At 34.9% G+C, this 19,073-nt stretch overlaps 3 protein-coding genes across 4 annotated transcripts; 1 reads left to right on the top strand and 2 right to left on the bottom strand.

The window, feature by feature from the left end:
- Nucleotides 1-139: 139 nt before the first annotated feature.
- Nucleotides 140-6,678, top strand: LOC128177741 (cyclin-K-like). The gene is made up of 9 exons (XM_052844574.1): nucleotides 140-177; nucleotides 518-654; nucleotides 1,315-1,396; nucleotides 1,582-1,713; nucleotides 2,401-2,506; nucleotides 2,591-2,648; nucleotides 4,516-4,691; nucleotides 5,031-5,173; nucleotides 5,628-6,678. The coding sequence occupies exons 2-9, from the start codon at nucleotides 518-520 to the stop codon at nucleotides 6,531-6,533; spliced, it is 1,740 nt and encodes a 579-aa protein (XP_052700534.1). The 5' UTR covers nucleotides 140-177; the 3' UTR covers nucleotides 6,534-6,678.
- Nucleotides 6,679-7,427: 749 nt separating this feature from the next.
- LOC128177742 (ADP-ribosylation factor 6-like) lies at nucleotides 7,428-9,658 on the bottom strand. Of its 2 annotated transcripts, none has more exons than XM_052844575.1 (4): nucleotides 9,502-9,658; nucleotides 9,011-9,187; nucleotides 8,675-8,797; nucleotides 7,428-8,454 (listed from the first exon to the last, which is right to left on the bottom strand). In XM_052844575.1, the coding sequence occupies exons 1-4, from the start codon at nucleotides 9,575-9,577 to the stop codon at nucleotides 8,297-8,299; spliced, it is 534 nt and encodes a 177-aa protein (XP_052700535.1). In that variant the 5' UTR covers nucleotides 9,578-9,658; the 3' UTR covers nucleotides 7,428-8,296. The 2 variants fall into 2 exon arrangements, with proteins under 2 accessions (XP_052700535.1, XP_052700536.1); XM_052844576.1 differs by lacking the exon at nucleotides 9,502-9,658 and adding an exon at nucleotides 9,329-9,470.
- Nucleotides 9,659-16,520: 6,862 nt separating this feature from the next.
- On the bottom strand, nucleotides 16,521-18,400 carry LOC128178697 (uncharacterized). Its single transcript, XM_052845987.1, has 2 exons — nucleotides 17,328-18,400; nucleotides 16,521-17,164 (listed from the first exon to the last, which is right to left on the bottom strand). The coding sequence occupies exons 1-2, from the start codon at nucleotides 17,825-17,827 to the stop codon at nucleotides 16,750-16,752; spliced, it is 915 nt and encodes a 304-aa protein (XP_052701947.1). The 5' UTR covers nucleotides 17,828-18,400; the 3' UTR covers nucleotides 16,521-16,749.
- Nucleotides 18,401-19,073: the final 673 nt, after the last annotated feature.

Raw genomic sequence — 19,073 nt, 5'->3', positions numbered from 1 at the left:
AACAGGAGACATAACAAAACTAGGTTATATTTTGTTATATACTGAAGATAATGGAAAAATCAGTAATGAATTAATATTAAATTATCTATATAAACATGATAAATGATAAAACGCGGTGTATGTCCAAACAACATTTTACGACAACCATTATTCGTTTCGCACCATCAAGATTGCAAGGTTTTCCCCGGTTTTATTATTTTTTAATTAAATTGTCCAAATACTTTGACTTTTTATGGTCAATGGCGCTCATATTGTAAAGTTATGACTTATTTTTTGACATGATTGATTTGAGTCAAGAGTATAATCATATAAAGTTTAATATGACTTAATTTTTTAACATGATTAATTTTAGTTCAGATTATTCATATTGACATCACCATGTTGGCATACAGTCAAAATGAAATCGAATGAATATAATCATAGAATTGACAAAGTAAAACTGAAGTATATATTATGAATGTGATATATATGTACAGATGTTTAACTTTTATCAAATCAAATAAAATTAAAATTCCAGATGCCTTGTTGGTATTTTGAGAAGAAAGAGATCAGAAATACTCCTTCCATTCAAGATGGACTTGATCACGCTACAGAGGCTCGCTACAGAAGGGAAGGCGCCCGTTTTATCATTGATGCAGGAACAAAAATGGGATTGTATCCTTGCAGTTATTATTTAAATAGCCTTAATTAAATAGATTGGTGAATAAACATAACCCGCATATATATATATATTAATCTTTTGAATTATTGTTTGTTATTTAAGCTTGTTTGACCTGGCTTGCCCCTTCAGACAATTGTTTATTTTTTTCTAAAGTGTGTCAGTATTGTAATGGGACTGTCTAGAGGTTAGTCCTTTACATAATCCGTTCATATTCCGAGTTTAGAAGGATAAAAGAATAACAAGAATTTTAGTAAAGAATTAGATTCTATAAATCTGTTGAAATAACAGTTATGGAAAACAAAAATAAAAGATATTAAGCAATATCATATAAAATCCAGGAATGTAATACATAATTACATTATTGTAGATAGAGATTTAGTCCCTATCCCGAAATATGTCTATTCGATAATGAAATTTCCGACTGCTGCATATTTAAACAAATGCACATATTATATAATAATTCTAAATCTTGCCTGGGTACTATAGACTATAGGGGAATAAATCTGTTCAACAAGAAAAGACAAATAGAGGAAAATATGAAAAAAATGTAGACACATATAGTTAAATAAATAAATACACACAAATAAATACAAACAAAACCATCACAGTATAATATTGTCTAGCTTGAGGTATAGATCCTTGACTTTCCCCAGGAGATATGACACATGTGCCACTGGAGTTGTATATTTTCACAGATTCTACATGTTTCACTCTTTCAAAGAATTTCATCGATATGTAAGTTATTTTAAGCTATATGTCAAAGAACCTTGTTTATATAGTGCTCAAAAAAAGATAATCAGAACACAATATTTAAAGAATTAATCAATAGAATACACATAAAAATGGCAAAGGGGTTTAATAGTTTTACTTATCGATGCTGCAAAACTATGTTGATTTACCGTATGTTGTTTAATTTATAGATTACAGCAGCTTGCTGTCTTTTCCTTGCCGGGAAGGTGGAAGAAACACCCAAGAAATGTAAAGACATTATCAAAGTGTGCCAGTCTCTGCTGTCCCCGCAGCTCTTTACTGTGTTCGGGGCGGATCCAAAGGTAAGTCTAGGGGTATGAAAAATCACATTTCCTTCACACACTGACAGTCATGTCTCAAGAAATAGATCGGTTTTAACAAGAGTTTTGACTTTCAGAGGGATGTAATTATCAAGTTTGCTCATCAAAACAAGCTGTCAAATATTGACCTTCTGTGTACTAATTCCCTTAGAAAAACTCATTAGTATTCATAGACGGTCAAAATCAGAAGGTTTTTTCCAAGATATGCTCTGTTGGTTAAAATTGAAGCTGTCTCAACTAAGTCTGTCGTGACATTCAATGTATTTTAATATATTAGCCTATGACTGGACAGTTTACCATTATAATGACCCCACCTCCATCAAATCTGAGTTTGTCATGTACTGCCCAAAGTCCAAGCTCTTGTTAAAACAGCTTTAACTTTCAGTGTGATATGTGAAATATTGTTACTATTGACTTGTCCAACATAACTTATAATTTGAATTTTTTTCCAAATGAATAAAATGACCCAGTTTAAATTAAAAATACAAAAAGAGTAAACTATTTAATAGCTTGATTTTGAGAATGGCTTTGTCGCAAGTTTCCAATGACCTAGTGTGTATGGGTTATAAATGTTTTTAAGATTGATTTATACCTGTACAATGTGTTGTTAGGATTGTGTTCATTGTTTACAATGTATTCGTTATTTACAATGTTTCTGTTTGATGAAAGGAAGAGGTGATGACCATGGAGAGGATCCTGCTACAAACAATCAAATTCGATCTTCAAGTGGAACATCCTTACGGAATCCTGCTCAAGTTTGCCAAAGTCTTGAAAGGTACAAAGGATTTTTATTGTATTTTCTGTTATATTGAAAGACAAAGAGATGAATGACACAATATTTTGATTTTGTTTTTTGCAGGAGATAAAGAAAAAATACAGAAATTGGTGCAAATGGCCTGGACATTCATCAATGACAGGTAAAAAAAAAAAATCATGTTTAGTTTTGTTAAGTTTATTTATACATAAAGTTTTTCCCAGCCTAAGATAAACTTTATTTTTTAAACTTGGTACATGTATTTAACATCTGATTGTAGCTTGAGATCTTTTATGTTTCTTGTCCAACTATCTGTCTTTGTTTTGATTACCCACATTTAATTATTAGCTCACCCAAGCTGAAAGCACAAGTGAACTTTTCTGATCAAAATTTTCATCTTCTTCTCCAGAAGCACTGGGTTGATTTCAACCAAACTTGGCACAAAGCATCACTTGGTGAAGGGGATTTAAGTTTGTTCAAATGAAGGGCCACACCCTTTTTAAAGGGGAGATAATTTATAATTATTAAAAATTGGTTGTTCTTTTTTTTTTTTAATCTTCTTCTCAAAAGGTATTTGGCCAGAAAAGCTGTAACTTGTATGGAAGTATCCTTGGGTAGTGTAGATTTAAGTATGTTCAAATCATGGTCCTTGGGGGGGGGGGGGGGGTTGCACAGTTGGGGACAGATTTTTACATAGGAATATATAGAGAAAATCTTTAAAAATCTTCATAAAAACTATTTGGCCAGAAAAGCTTTAACATGTGTGGAAGCATCCTCAGGTAGTGTAGATTCAAGCTTGTTCAATTCATGGTCCCCTATGGTAGGGTGGGGCCACAAGGGAAAGGGATCAAGTTTTACATGGGAATATATAGGGGAAATCTTTAAAAACTCTCTTTTCAATAACTTTTTGGCCAGAAAAGCCTGAACTTTTATGGAAGCATTCTCAGGTAGTGTAGATTCAAATTTATTTAAATCATGGTCCAAGGGGGGTAGGGTGGGGCCACAATGGGGGAATGAATTTTTACAAAGGAATATACAGAGGAAATCTTTAAAAATCTTCTTCTCAAAAACTATTAGACCAAAAAAGCTCATATTTGAGAGGAAGCATCCTCAGATAATGTAGATTGAAGCTTGCTTAAACCACGGTCTATGGGGGAAGATTGGAGCCATAATGGAGGGGGGAGGGTCAAATTTTTACATGGTAATATATAAAGAAAATCTTTAAAAATCTTCTCAAAAACCATTTGCCCAGAAAAACTTAAAGTTGTGTGGAGGCATCTTCAGATAGTGTAGATGCAAGTTTGTTCAAATCATGATCACTGAGGTATGATGGGGCCACATTGGGGGGGGGGGTCAAATTTTTACATAGGAAGATATAGAGAAATTTTTTTACAAATCATCTGGAAAAGTGTTTAGTCCCAAAATCATTAACTTTCATAAAAGCAGGGGTTGTGCAGATTAAAGTTTGATCAAACCATGATTCCCTAGAGAAAAGGGGGGGGGGGGTGATATACAGAAATAGAGAAAAATCTTCTTACAAATACTAAAACAGCAAAAGGGGCTTGGTATTTACCATAAAAATATGTGGGTAAAAATCAACAGATTTTAAAAAAAAAATTAAGCAAGATAGTTTGATTTTGAGACTGCCGTGCTGATTTGATCAGAGTTAAGGCTTTTGTTGCTCAGGTGAGCAATGTGGCCCGTGGGCCTCTTGTTGAATTAATTCACAGCCTGAATACAGCTCAATTTGTTTTTTGACTTGAGATATTTCATGTCTTCTTTAATCTATTCTTAATCTGCATTGTTTTCTCTTTGCACGATAAATTGATCCGAAGTTCATATATTTGATTGCTGTGAAGCTCAAGATATTTCATGCATTGATTATTCTAGTCTATGTTCATGTCTGTTAATTGAGATAGCTTGAGCTTATTTATGCCTTATTATGTTTTATTCACAATCAATTCACATATATCTGTTTGGTGATATTTTGAATATTAAGATAATTCGTGTCTCGCTGGATCTATTCACAGTCTGTGTACCTGTCTCTGTTTGCTGTGGGAGCCTGAGATAATCAGCGTCTCGTTGATGTATCTCGCTACACGTCTGACAAAGTTTGACATTCAGGACTGGCATGGTCGCGTTCCTGGGACGAGGATTAAGTGGTGGGACTTCTTGGTGGAAGATATCACAGTGGAACTCATGGAGGGTAAAACAGTCGCTAATCCATCTAGTCTACAGGCACTGGCTTAAACATTCAATCATTTATTTCATAGGATAATATCTTAGGTACTGTAAATGGCTTATAAGTAAGTTTTTTTTATTGTCAAACAATACGCCTGGTTATTATATATGCAGTTGCATATGTGAGGGTATTTTTTGCGGTTTCAACCCTATCATGTAACTAGTATTAATAACTACCCCTTTTACAGTATATTTTTCCTTCTGTGTGAGAAGCTTCTTTCTGCATTCATGAGATTTTGCAAACATCTTGTATATACCACATGTCTGTGAAATCTGTGTATTTAACCTGTTTACTTTTTTGTAGATATTTGTCACAAAGTGTTGGATCTGTATTCCTCTAACCCCCAGTCTCAGATGTGTGAAGATTCTCCCCCGACCACTCCTGTCAAGAAGAGCGAGGTCAGGAACACACCACCCCCGCCCCCTCCCAATAAACGCAGCAACACAGTAAGTGCCTCCCACAAGAAAACTTCTCTTACTTTATAGTACAAGTATTGAATTTTAGAGGAGTTCAGTGTTTCAAAAATAAATATTAATGTAAAGGTCAAAATAGTTTCATGCATTATGGTAACAGAATAAAATTCCTGATATGTTTATAGCATATTCACAATTAAACTAAATTTGCTAAAGATTTATATAACAACTTTGTTAATATCCAAAGGTTTATATAAATGATAATGACATACCTGGTAAATATATAGTGGTTATAGTGTAGATTACTCAGTAGCTTTATCATTGTTTGCTATAATTAAGTTTGCTTGATGTACTTTCAGAGTAAATGTTTGAAACAAATAGAGCATGAAATTATTACATGTTGATCAGGCATTATCTAGGTTAAAGATCAATTTCAGTTCTTGTATAGTTTACAAAGTAATCAGACTCGATCAACTTTTACTTTTAGGCTACACCAGTGGAAGGAATACCAGAGAAAACTGTGAAGAAAGAGCGGAAGCCTGACCCACATCACACCGCATTAGCCGACATCCGCCTCCCCAAACATTCCTCCTCATCTTCATTCAAACAGACCCCATCCTCAGACAGTGGGCACCCTGTGACAAAGACCCCCACTACCAGTATCCCCATGCCCCCAATGACAGGTGCCCCTCTCTCAGGTCTGGCCAGCACAAACCCAGAGTTCTCTACATTTAATCCTTACATGGCCTCTCATATGTTTTCATCATCTTTCATGTCCCAGGAAGGGAGCAAGTCCATACAGACCTTAATGGGAGGGGGACCCCAAGGAAAACAAGCCCCTGTCCCAGAAAATTATCCTCCCCAACCAAATTCTGCAGCCCCAGTAACAGTGCCAGGAGGTCAGTATCCACCCCAAGCCTCCCAATATCCTTCTCAGTACCCCCCGACCTCTAACTATGCCCCGCCTGCTAATGCCCCCTACAGCCAGCCACCCCCCACTGGTGCCTCTTATTCTGTCCCCCCTCATGGGACTTATCCTTCAGCTCCCAATGCCCCAGCACAACCACAGTCGTACAATGTCCCCATGACTACTCCCCAGAGTTATCCCCCAGGGACTTACCCCCCAAACTATCAGCCCCAGGCTTATCAGTATAACAGCCAGCCACAGCAGCCCCCTCCCCAGACTGGGAACTACCCCCAGAACATGAACTACAACCCGCCCCCACAGCCACCGGCTCCCCAACAGTATCAGCAGCAGCCCGTGTTAAATCCCAGGATCCCAATGTCAGGGGCACCTGTTCCTCCCAGAATGCCAAACCAACAGGGCCAGGCTCGTACTCAGAATCCCTCAAACTCTGGAGGACTCACAGTGAGGATATCGGGGAGGAGGTAGAACAGTAGAACAGTTCATGTGCTGATATTTTTTTTATTGCAAGAAAGGGATATAATTTTGTACAAATGATGTTAAAGAAGAAATGGCTTTCAAACAATTTTTTTATTAAAAAAAATCAAGGCATTAAAGAACTATAACAAAATGATTTTGTGTTATTTTGTTCAATGTTCATGCGATAATTAACTAATTAAACTGATGTGTGAATGCATACAATGTCATCTGCGTTTTATTCCTTTTAACGGATTAAAATTCCAAGGTAAATGTTAAACGTAGACATTCATAATACTCCATGGTAAATGTAAAACATAGACATTTATAATACCGTACCTTACATTGTCATATGATATGGCAAATGTTTGTGACATTGATCTATTTAATGCTTTAATGTATCAAGTTAATAACTTATCTTCAAAACTAGTGTCCTCTCCATATTAAATGTAGAATATATGCTAAATAAGTATTCAAGGTGATCTAAGTAACTGAATAAAGTAACTACTGGTAGTCGCTGTGTCTCTGTAAATCCAATGATCATTTTTCATGAATAAGTCTTTTCCAAATGTATCCTGTAGAAGCAGAAATATTCATTGAGCATTTGATTTTGTTTTGCGTTGGCAGTATAAATAAACGAAATTAAATCCATGACGAATTATTAACCCAGATATTAATAAAAACCAGTACAAAGTTGATTCGTAATACATTTTAGGGATTAGGTTATGATGAAATTAAATGCCAACAAATTTTTTTTTTTGGTTTAAAAACAACGAAATTTTTACCCAACGCAAATATGTGCTTCTACAGTATGTCAAATAAAAATGTAATAAAAAATAATAAAGGTTCCTCAATCACCCTATTATGAAATGAAAAAAAGATAACTCATAAATAAACAACAAAAAATAACTTGTGGTAATGATTTATTAAAGATGATTTTCTTTCTCCATAAAAAAAAAAGGGGAAACAATTCAAGCTTTTGTAAGTACCAACCAGCAAATCAAATTTCATGATTTTCAAATTAGCATCAGTATTTAAATTACGTTCAGATATATTAGCTTATAGTTGCAAAAATAAACCCTACTCCTCGTTGATTGAAGCACATTTAAAATTATATGATGAAGATAACCTCTATTCATATGTTTACCTTTGATTTTTTCTTGTACACTGTATTTGGATTTTATGTCAAAATTACATGTATCATGAACTCGGTAGTCTGCACCTTGCTAGAGATTCAGAAAACACTAGCTGTTTGTCACATTTCATTTCTACCTGTTCTAGTGGCTATGAAATTATGGCATTGAAAAATTTCGCTTATTTACAACCTGATTTAGTCTTCAAATCACGGACATCACTATAATTTGAATCTATGGAACATACATTTGTACCTGTACAGCATAAAAACATCACCAGACAATTACAACCTTGTTATTTGACAAAGCCAAACCTTTGCAAGGACTAGATACAGAAAAACATATTAAAGGAAGCGACAAGGACAAACAATTTTGATTTCATTTTAAGACTAGGGAAAATGATATGACTTCATTGTAAACATGAAATCATTATAAGTGTGTTTACTGAAGTCATGTTTCACTGTAAACAGAACTTAATCTCTGATACTACAACTTGACATGGAAAAAAATTTCCAGGTTCATGGCACTCAGTTTCTGACCCAGTAGAAGGAATTAGTGTTGCCTCACACGGTTTTTAACATTGTTAACAAAGATGAGGTGCTCCTATCTATTTGAAATTGCGTAATTATTTTCTGATCTTCACTACTGGTGACCGTTGGTTGGGGCGAACATTCTGTCCAGCTGACGAAGAGCATCATTAATTGACTTCTGATCTACGATATCCACATCCATGACATGTGTTGCACCACTGTGACTTCTCAGAGCATCCTTCACTCGAACAAGCCAATCGGTTTTCACATCTGTAAATATACAAAGTGCATTATTGAATTATTAAAATGTATTGTTGAACTTGACTAATGTAAGATTATCATCAAATTAAATATGTGTTGGGCAGGTGCCCCATTTTTATCCCCTCACTTACTTCTGCCATACTTATTGATTACTATTTTAGATGTCATTGTCTTTACCAAATTATTGGAATAAGTGCTTTAAATGGACTTCACTGTTGAAGTATCTCACCATTTCTTCTAGAAATGAGGACAAGGCAAGGAAGATGATGGAGGTCTCTGTCTGAAGACACCAGGGTCAAATCATCAATGGCATCCACAGAGTCAGATTTTGGGTCAATGACATACACTACACCTGATGACAGAATGCAAGAAAATTTAATAGAATGGATGTTTTACAAGAACTGCTTTTCCATAATTGCGGTACTAAACTCTAATGTACCCCCAGTCCCAAATATCAATGTGAACATTTGACTGCATCAAAAATAATGGTTAAAATTGAAGTGAGTTGTAATTACCATGGTCAAATGCATTCTAGTCTTTATAACATATAACATTAAATGCTTACCATCGGTCCCATGGAAGAATTGCCGTCGTTTCAAACGAAAGTCTTTACAACCACAAAGGTCCCACATCATGTACACACAAGTACTGGAAACTATCCTCTCCACATTGAAGCTATCTGTTGGCACCGTTTCAAGGTCATTTCTTCCTAGTAACCAACTGTATAGCAAATGGGTCTTTCCTAGATAGATGATTAAATAAATGTAGGATTTTCATGATTAATGATATCTGACTTTTAGGAATGATATCATGTTTAAAATAAAGTATAACCTGTTGAACTTTACAAGCTGTATGCTGTGACTGCATCAGCAATTATTAGTACCTTTTAAACATGGCTGGATAATCAAATGTAGCATTACAATACAAAATTGTGACATTCTACGGCTGTTGTAATCTGGTAATAATCTGATAATAGGGACATTGGCGTCCGATCAGTGTTGGGTTACATTTATGATTGGTTTTAAATGTTTCCATCGGAAAAGTGCCGCTAATTACCTGCCCCGCTGTTTCCAACAATAAGAATTTTCTTGGGTAAGTTTTTCAAAGACGCTCCGCTGCAAGTTCCACCCATAATACAGTTAAAAGAGCCAAGTGAGATGAAATCGCACCTGTCATTTTTTGTTTACATGAGAAACGGAAGTCATGTGTTCTGCATTCCGATCCCGATCAAAATAATACGAAAGAATTTTCGCTCACCTGGCTCGGAATCTCCACAAAGAGTGCGCAAAGTCCGTCGGACAAATGTAGGGTATATTACTTCTTTGTTTCAATTTTTGATATAATATAGTTCTTGTGGGAAAATTTTCGATGCTAATTTCATTATTTTTGCCTTGAATTTTAATACAAATATTAAGGCTCTGGAATGCTTTAAGGTCTGCTGGGGTAATAATTGTAAAGCGCTTTGAGAAATGGTTCGCCAATTTTAAAAGCGCTATATAAAAACTTGCAATTATTAATTATTAATTAAATATACATTTAAGGTAGAATTGTAGAGACCAGAGACATAAATAACATGTTATCTATGTCCCTGGTAGAGACTAACAGAAAAATGATGATTTTTCAAAACATTTTGAATATTCTCTAGAAACAACAGAGCTTTTGACAACCCCTAAAATTATACACACATTTTTAGTTTTGTAATACACGTTAATCCGATAACCTCAGGAACAATGAAACCCCAGGACCATGGACAGACAAATGGTTTGCCATAACCATCCATTTGACAGACGAAGTATGCGTTACATTAAGAATAAACAAAATACTCATCAACGAGGTCTACTGAGGAATCCACAAACAATAGATTCGAGAGCACACGTTTTAGCTTTTGAAAAAAACATACATGTAACTAAATGCCGAATTACATGACAGGCATGGAACGATGGACTTTGGGGGGGGGGGGGGGGCGGGGAGGGTTGTTGTTTTTTACCCCGATTGTGTTTGGTTTTGGTGGGGGTTTTTTTGTGGGGGTGGGGGTTATTTGTACTTCAGATTTTAACTGTATGTATGTTGTGACATTAAATAACATTAATCTAACAGAAAATGTTAATGATTAGTAATGTTGTGAGTAGTTAAGGAATTTTAGTACGCTAAAGATAATTACATATCTGTCTATCAAATGTGTCCGACCAACCATTTAAATTGACAGTGATCCCTTAATGTAATCGATTTCCAGAAGTTTGATCAGTAAGGTCAGTACAAACTGGTAGACTATATCCTTTATGAAATTTACTGTATAATTTGACCATAAATCATGGACAGTATCATCTGTATCTATCTGAATACCGGTATAATTTGTGTAGTTTCATATAGACGGTCTTTGGATTTCATATTTGTCATATTCGGCACTAGTGTTTTAGAATGTCTTTTTAAAACTTTAAGCTAAGAAATGTATTCTAAAACCAGCGTATACTGAATCTCGCTTTGTCGATAAATGTTTGTTTTTTTCGAATACAAATATATAGTTTTTAAACATCTAACATTTCAACCATCTTTATCAAATGTCACGTCTTTTCCCAAACATTCTCTGTAATTGCAGGAGTGTTAATTGTGTACGTTTGTTATCAACAACTGTGCCTATTCTTCGTCGAATGCCTCGCAATTAAGAAATGGAAAGTCCAAGTGATATATCCGCTAATAAATCGATATATCGCTTATGTGCGTACACGCTAACTTTTTCAGATTCCCATAATTGACCTGTTTCAGTTGTAAATTTTAATTGTAATATTGAATTCAGCTTTTGAATAAATTAAGATGGAACATTATCCCCTGTGATTCTTCTGTCTATAGTTTTCCACAGGACGTTTATTTTAAATAGAAACAAGTGAATTTCCCTTGGTCTTCTCAGTGACGTAATGTGTTGTAATGGTCGTCCTCACAATTTTGAGTATGAATCTTGTATGATCTAGTGCTTCCATTTTTTTTTTAAATTTACCTATAAATATATTACATTTTTGCCATAAACATTTAAAAGTATGGCTTTAGTTTTTATGCATTATTTGGGATTGATTAATAATTTTTATGTTTTCTTGAAACATCACATTAATAGATTGATTTTACTGCATGGAGAATCCACTGCAAGTAAACTCGCCAAAGTAATTCAAATGCTGAAGAGCTTTTGCCTGATAGGGAGGCATATGATACAAACTGGGTCATTATCCAAATATGCAGACTTTTGAAAAATGTAAAACATGAGAAAATTTTTGCTGAAAAAATTACTTTGATTGCAAAAAACACATTTAACAAACAATGAAGTATAACATCTAAAAATTTGCAAACATTGGAATCTACCATTTGGTTGATAATTAGACTGAAATTTAATGAACTGTGAAAATTTTGTCAGTGGTGTAACAGGCTTATAGTATAGGAAAAAATTCTTAAATAAAATAAAATAATTCTTTTAAAATGATGTACATAAAGTTTATATCAACAAACTTCTTTTAAAGTTATTGGAATTAGATAACAGAATATATTTGACACATTTACATAGTGACCAACATAACATTTGAGACAAAGTCTTGATGTTACTCAACAAATTTTGAATTTGAGCATTATAAAGAACACAACTGGATTTTTCTTTCAATGGAGCATAAAGAAGACATTACTATAAATGCACTGGTGTTTTCAATTATACATGTATTATTGTCAGTTAATTTTATTTGGAGAAAAAATGTACATGTTACACCACTGATTATTATGTTTTACCACTGACATAAAAGTTACACCACTGACCTAGCGATAATAAATAAGAGATAAGCGTGTCAAAGGAGATTGGTTTGTCAGTTATTTGGTTCGCCCAAATGAATAACTGTCTTGTTCTTGTACATAAAGTTACTGTATCATATTCTTCTTTCGTACCAAATATTACAGTACTGTCTTAATAAGAAAAAAACGAAACTATGAATAGATATCACATTTATTGAGTTCTATCTACATTTTGTAAAATAAACTAATTTCTATTTTTGATTGCATTTAAAACATGGTAAATTTGATCTTAAATAAAAGTTTTCGTGCCTCATTCTTTCATAATCTGAAGATAGACACACTGTTACACCACTTATAATCAGTGTTACACCACTGACAGAAAAATGGCATGTAGATGATTTTTTTTTTTACATGAATTCACTCATTCTTTGATGTTATATTTTTTACTATTGGCATTCACACACTTTTATCCACCTTGTACCGAGTTCGAACTTTCTTTAGCTCATCAATCTCACAAACAACATCGTCAATACTATACCAGCTCATATCAATAATACATTTTGGACAATAAAATTGAAATTTTTCCAATGTTCTCCAAAATCTATGCACACAACGCATATACAATTCCTCTTTGTCTATATATGTTTTTTGAAGCTCAGCTAGCATTTGTTACCTTTAAGCATTTGAAAGATTTTAGTATAACATAATAGGTAATGTGAAATGTCAGTGGAATAACATATCTTATAATACACTTTAAGTCATTCAAAAATTTGATTTTTTTATAAAAATAAAATGTGGATAATTTCATTTCTTTATTAGAATAAATTTGTTTTTACTTTTATCTTTTAATCAAGTATTTAAATGGGTAAAATGTAATTAGAGCATACAAAATGTCAATGGTGTTTTAAATAATGTCAATGGTGTAACAGGTCTCATTTTCCAGATTAAAAAAATACAATTGCAATTAAATAGTCAAGCTTTCTTTATTGTGACAGTGTCTAACTTGTAAAATTGATAAAATAACAATTGTTCAAAATGCTCAAAATATAAATGAAATGGAAGAAAAAGTAAAATAATCAAACAATGTCATGTGGTGTAACAGTTTAGTCAGTGGTGTAACAACAATTTTTGGTTACACCACTGACCGTTATACCACTGATGTATCCATAGTAAATGTAGCAGTATGACCCAAGAGAACAGATACTACACAAAGCTACATAGCCTATGTTATCATGTGATAAACATTCATCATTTATGTGAAAAACTTTTTTTGTTTTTTCATAATAGAAAACTTTAAATAGCAGGTTATCCCACGGACACAGTTTACATTGTATTTTTCTGAGCAAACTAACATTTTCTGCCATATTTTCCATCACAATGATGTCATCACTGATACATTTATCTTTTTAGTAGGAGGGAATGATGTCACTATGATCTGGGGGATTCCAACTGTAGTACAATATTATTTACTTGATATTTTTCTACAATTTGCCTTGTAACACCAATGACAAAATTTTTTTGTATAAGCATATATCTCATCAATTTCATTGTCTTTAAAAGAGAACTTGTTAAGGAGCATAGCAGAAATTAAAATATGAATGTTGATTTGAAAATTAACGGTGATTTTTGGAATAAAACATCAATATTATTGAAGATATTGTAGGTTAAAGACGTTGGAAAAATTTAATGACAACATAAATTCACTGATTCTCTTAACAAATAATATTTTTTTTATACTTTAAGCAGTAAAATTGTCAATTTATTTGTTCAACAATAAAGGTTAATGTTTCTAAAATCCAATGGTGCTGTATATATTCCCCAGAACATTATTTTCCCCCCTTTAAATTGACACTGACGCAAAAGGATGCATATTTTGATAATGACCCAACTTGTATATTGTGTATTTAAGTTTCCACCTCGTTCCGTCCGATAAGCATCTAACCATAATTAACGATTGTATACAACACCCACGGCTAGTTATTGAAAGTTTGCCAATTTATTGAAGTTATATTGTTCTAATGAATAATGGATTAGTAATAGTGGATTAAGCGCTACTCTAGATCTGATCTGCTCCTTCATATTTTCGCGAAGGAACTCTCACTACGATTGTGATAACGCTTGTAAAGCATTTGTCTTTAAACAATGGCATGATGAAGTAGGACAGCACCAGTATGTAATGAACCTGATCCGATTGGCCGTTAGGCTCCTTGTTCAAATCTCATCAGTAGTATAACCGTCTATATAGAACCTTAGTAATTGTTTGAATGCGATAATGTAATTGAAAGTCAAAGAAACGCATTTTGTCACTACTTGCATCAGTGTGTTAATTTTCAGTCAATTTTATTCATTGACAAGAGTTTTCATATCAAGTAAGCTAAAAACGCCGTCATATATAATAAAATAAGAAACATCTCCATTTTGGAGATACATTTATTTATCCTTCCCTTCTCAAACAGCTAAATGAATTCAAATTAACAATTTTTATAAGATGTAACAAAAGAACAAATATCAAAGCTGAATCCAGTTAAAAATTTCTAAACATGTGTTAGGTTCATGTACGACACGCGAAAGTGAAGAACCTACCCCCCCCCCCCCCCCAAAAAAAAAAAAAAACAAAACAAAAAAAACACCAAAACAAACAAAAAAACACAACCACAACAAACAAACAAAACAAAACAAAAGCCCTTCGGGCTTTATTGGATTTGACCACGCCCCGACCGAAATTATCAACTCATAATACTCAAAGAATGATTCCTTTTTCCTTAACTATTTGCATTTTCCAGTGTCTTTGTCTGTGATAATACTACGTATCGGTTTTGTACTATATAACTTATAACTTCAAATGACGTATAATTGGGGCGCCAGCGGGGTTTGCTTATTTGTATTTAGATATTTAATCGTGCAGTGGCTTAAAATTATATAAATATAAGTGATAAGGAATAATTCTTTGAATATTATGAGGTGATAATTTCGGTCTGGGCGTGATCAAATCTATCATAAAGATCGAAGGGCTTTATTGGATTTGATCACGCCCCGACCAAAATTATCACCTCATAATACTCGAAGAATGATTCCTTATTCCTTAAATAAGACCCAAAACAAAACCACCTCCTAAAACCACACTATTAAAAATACTCCAGCAAACAAGAGGTTTATGACCCACATTGCTCACCTCAGCCATATATTCCACTCGAATTCTGACCCGAGTCGCCAACTAGCTTTACTTTATCAAAATTATACAATGATGAATATAATTCAGAATCCACTGTGTCCCCTTTTTCAAACACCTTTTGGGTCACGATTAAAAAATGGAAAACAAGATATCTGTGAGCCAATGCTCACTAGTAATACCCCCGCTCTGATGTGAATATGCAAAATAAGCAAAGTCGACAATTAAGAGGAAGTTGGAATCCGATTGGTACAAAAATAGATCCCACGATAGGGCATACCCAGTGATACCTAAACAAATAGTGTGTTAAAATTTAAAGCATCTGTAATAAATAGTTGCTAAAAATCTTTGACGAAAATTTGTAAGAAAATTTAGGCTAATAAATAAACAAAGTCGAAATTTAACAGGAAGTTGACGTCTGATTGGTACAAAAATATATCCCACGAAATGACATGCCTAAACAAATAGTGTGTTAAAATTTCAAGCATCTGCGATATATGGTTGCTGAAATTATTTGACGAAAATTTAGGCTAAAAGTAAGCAAAGTCGTCATTTAACAGGAAGTTGACGTCTGATTGGTACAAAAATATATCATACGATATGGCATGCCTACATTAATAGTGTATTAAAATTTCAAGCATCTGCATTAAATAGTTGCTGAGAAATCGTTGACGAAAATTTGTTTAAAAATTTAAGCTAAAAATAAACAAATTTATTTAACAGGAAGTTGACGTCCAAATGGTACACAAATATATCCATCCCACGATATGGCACGCCTTAACAAATAGTGTGTTAAAATTTCAAGCAGCTGCAATTTATAGTTGCGGAGAAAAATGCGACGGAAAGTTTTGTTACGGACAGACAGACACACACACACAAGGTTAAAACAGTATACCCTCTTCTTCTTCGGAGCGGGGGTATAAAAACTACATATTGTACAACTTGTTTACATCGAGGTCCTAAAGACGCAGGATTTAAAACTGATTTTTGGGAATTTAAACTATTCATTCCTTTTAATTCTGAAGTTTCAGGAATGAAGGGGAATCATTTGTAATGTGTTTTTAACGTTTTCTGTAACATTTATACCAATTAACATTATGATCGAAACAAGTGACAGTAGGAATTTATTAATTTTAAAGGACACCAAATTCACCGTTTAGTGGCGGGGATGGAAACCCCTCCGTGTGGTGCAAAGACAATGGGTTGTTAATGATTTTGGCCGTAGTTCTAATCACCCTTACATCAAATTCTTGCGGAACTACATGAACATTCAACCATTGCGACAATTCATCCTAAGTAAGGCTGATGCGAAAAATGTACGTCTTCTCCAATGTGCTATTTGCTGTTTTTTTTTCTTGCTATAACTCATTGGTTCAAAATTTTGTCCCGCCCGTTTCAATGTTTCGAGGAACTAACTTTGGCTGAATGACCATGTTCTTCTGTCGCACACGCATTACTTGGATAGCAAGAAATGCTATTCCGTTAAAAACCCCGCCAAGGTTAGTGGTTGTTATCACGAAATAATCCATAACCTCAAACACTTCACCATGAAACGAGAAAATTCCACTTGCTGAAACCGAGGACCACTGAACAACGTACGCTGTGACGAACAACGTCATGATTTTGGTGGCGTTGTGTTTCAGAGCTTGTTTGGCCGACTGCAGCCGTCGAATTTCTCGCCTTATACGACACCAGATAATTACATAGAGAGAACACGTGACTACAAGGATCAGGGTAGCCGGAACCATCGTCATAACCATGAGAGCAACACGTTCTTGTATGCCGCAACTAAAAATGAACCACAGAACAAGGGCATCAGGGACGACAATCTTTCATATGTAAATGGTGAAAATGACAGCCTTCTAAAATTTTGGTAATGTTTTATGAATAAACGTTTCTATCTTGAAAAATTTAGACATTTAAGAGCAAAAGGTACAATTGTGTTACTTACAATAAACCAGTGGGCCCAAGCTTATTTAAAAGAACAGCTAGTGAGGCTTCCATCGACGGAATCCCCAAAATGAAAAGATGTAGTTTCCAGTCGTAAGATCCGAAATTTACCGACTTTCCAAAATGAACAGCACAGAATGAGTTCAGCGAAATTGCCGAAACCAGTAGTCCTTTTGCAGTGGTAAAAACGACAACCAGGAAGGCGTAAACTACGCAAAGATTTCGTGGGTGGACATGCGACCTTGTAACGACCATCTGTACGTGATCGAGCACGTGCGACAAATTAAAGAGGCCATCACAGGCTGCGATGTACACCACGAACCGATCGCTGATCGTCCACTGGAAGAACGACTTATACAGACGAGATTTGAACGAGACATACAAAATTACGACCACGCCGACCAAACTGGCGCCGATACATGTGATGGCCGTAATGTGGTACGGATAGAACCTCTCGCTGTTCAAACCCCTCACTGGAATCTCACTGGTTAACTCGCTCATGGTCAGTTTGGAAAAGTTTGTTTTTCAAACCATCTGTGTTGAGTTTTGTTAATTTTTGTTAAATTTCCATAATTTGATCATTTGTGTTCCTTCTGGTAATGAGCTTTTCTCGCGTTTTCGTTTCATTTCACTGCTCCCTTAATTGTTACTTCTATCAGTAAATAAAGAAACATCGTCTTATTACCTGCAATTACCGTGGCAACTTGTTCGCCGTCACAGAGACCACTTTATCACATCTTTTTACCACAGCGTTCTTTGTTTGTTCCAGAATATTGTTGAACTATTCTCCCATTTCTTCAAAGTATCCAATATTTACATCTTCGTATCAAAATGATTCAGAGTGTTTTTAAATCACAGATAATGAACAAGGAATCATAAAATCTTAATTGACTATGAATGATAAAATTTTTTAATTTGATGCGGTGTTAACGATACCATACCATCACTATATATGATACCGATACCTGTTCCCGACTAGAGCATCACACGAGCTGGCTGGCACTCTTTTGATCTGTACCATACAATCAATATTAATAATGATGGGCTTCCCCTCACTTTAATCCACCATGAACGTCTTTCATCCTAAATAAAAAGCTATAAAGTTATTCATTTGGCGAAAAGCATCGAGGCTCGACCAGAGAGAGAGAGAGAGAGAGAGAGAGAGAGAGAGAGAGAGAGAGAGAGAGAGAGAGAGAAGCACCAAGGCTCAGCAATACAGAGAGCCGGAAGGACCGAGGCTTGTCCAGGTATTTAGAGCCGGAGGTACCGAGGCTCGGCCAGGTAAAGAACCGGAAGTACCGATGCTTGGCATGGTAGGTAACCGGAAGCACCGAGGCTCGGTCAGGTAGAGAGCCGTTAATACAAAGGGCGAGTAAACATATATCGTCTTTAATACTGAAGATAAACATATAACGTTATTCAATAGGCGAATAGTACAAGTACCGAGGCTCAGCCATCAAGAGCGCCGGAAGCACCGAGGCCCGACCGGGTAGTAGGTCGGAAGTACCCGGGCGCGGCCAAGTAGGGAGCTGAAAGAACCATGGCTCGGCAGGTAAGAGCCAGAAACAACGAGGTTTGGCTAAATAGAGAACCGGAAGCACAGATGCTCGGCCGTAAATGATGTCGAACCGGATATGGATGCATAAACACGATGTATAAGAAAGGTGTATATAGAGAAATAAAGGTCAAACACTTCCAGTTATAGTTCGGAAATTGAAAACACGCGCTGATTGAAAATTGCAAATTT

Source organism: Crassostrea angulata, chromosome 3, assembly GCF_025612915.1.
Source record: "Crassostrea angulata isolate pt1a10 chromosome 3, ASM2561291v2, whole genome shotgun sequence".
NCBI lineage: Eukaryota > Metazoa > Mollusca > Bivalvia > Ostreida > Ostreidae > Magallana > Magallana angulata.
Note: the sequence above shows the minus strand (reverse complement) of the source record. Positions and strands in the feature narration are given on the sequence as shown.

Bases quoted from the DNA above. Each gene is read 5' to 3' on its own strand.
- LOC128177741 (XM_052844574.1), top strand. From the start codon at position 518: ATGCCTTGTTGGTATTTTGAGAAGAAAGAGATCAGAAATACTCCTTCC. The intron at 1,397-1,581 runs GTAAGTTATTTT...TTTAATTTATAG, and splicing joins TCAAAGAATTTCATCGATAT to ATTACAGCAGCTTGCTGTCT. The intron at 1,714-2,400 runs GTAAGTCTAGGG...GTTTGATGAAAG, and splicing joins TGTTCGGGGCGGATCCAAAG to GAAGAGGTGATGACCATGGA.
- LOC128177742 (XM_052844575.1), bottom strand. From the start codon at position 9,577: ATGGGTGGAACTTGCAGCGGAGCGTCTTTGAAAAACTTACCCAAGAAA. The intron at 8,798-9,010 runs GTAAGCATTTAA...TTCTGTCATCAG, and splicing joins ATTCTTCCATGGGACCGATG to GTGTAGTGTATGTCATTGAC. The intron at 8,455-8,674 runs GTGAGATACTTC...GTATATTTACAG, and splicing joins CCTCATTTCTAGAAGAAATG to ATGTGAAAACCGATTGGCTT.
- LOC128178697 (XM_052845987.1), bottom strand. From the start codon at position 17,827: ATGAGCGAGTTAACCAGTGAGATTCCAGTGAGGGGTTTGAACAGCGAG. The intron at 17,165-17,327 runs GTAAGTAACACA...GTTCATTTTTAG, and splicing joins CTTGGGCCCACTGGTTTATT to TTGCGGCATACAAGAACGTG.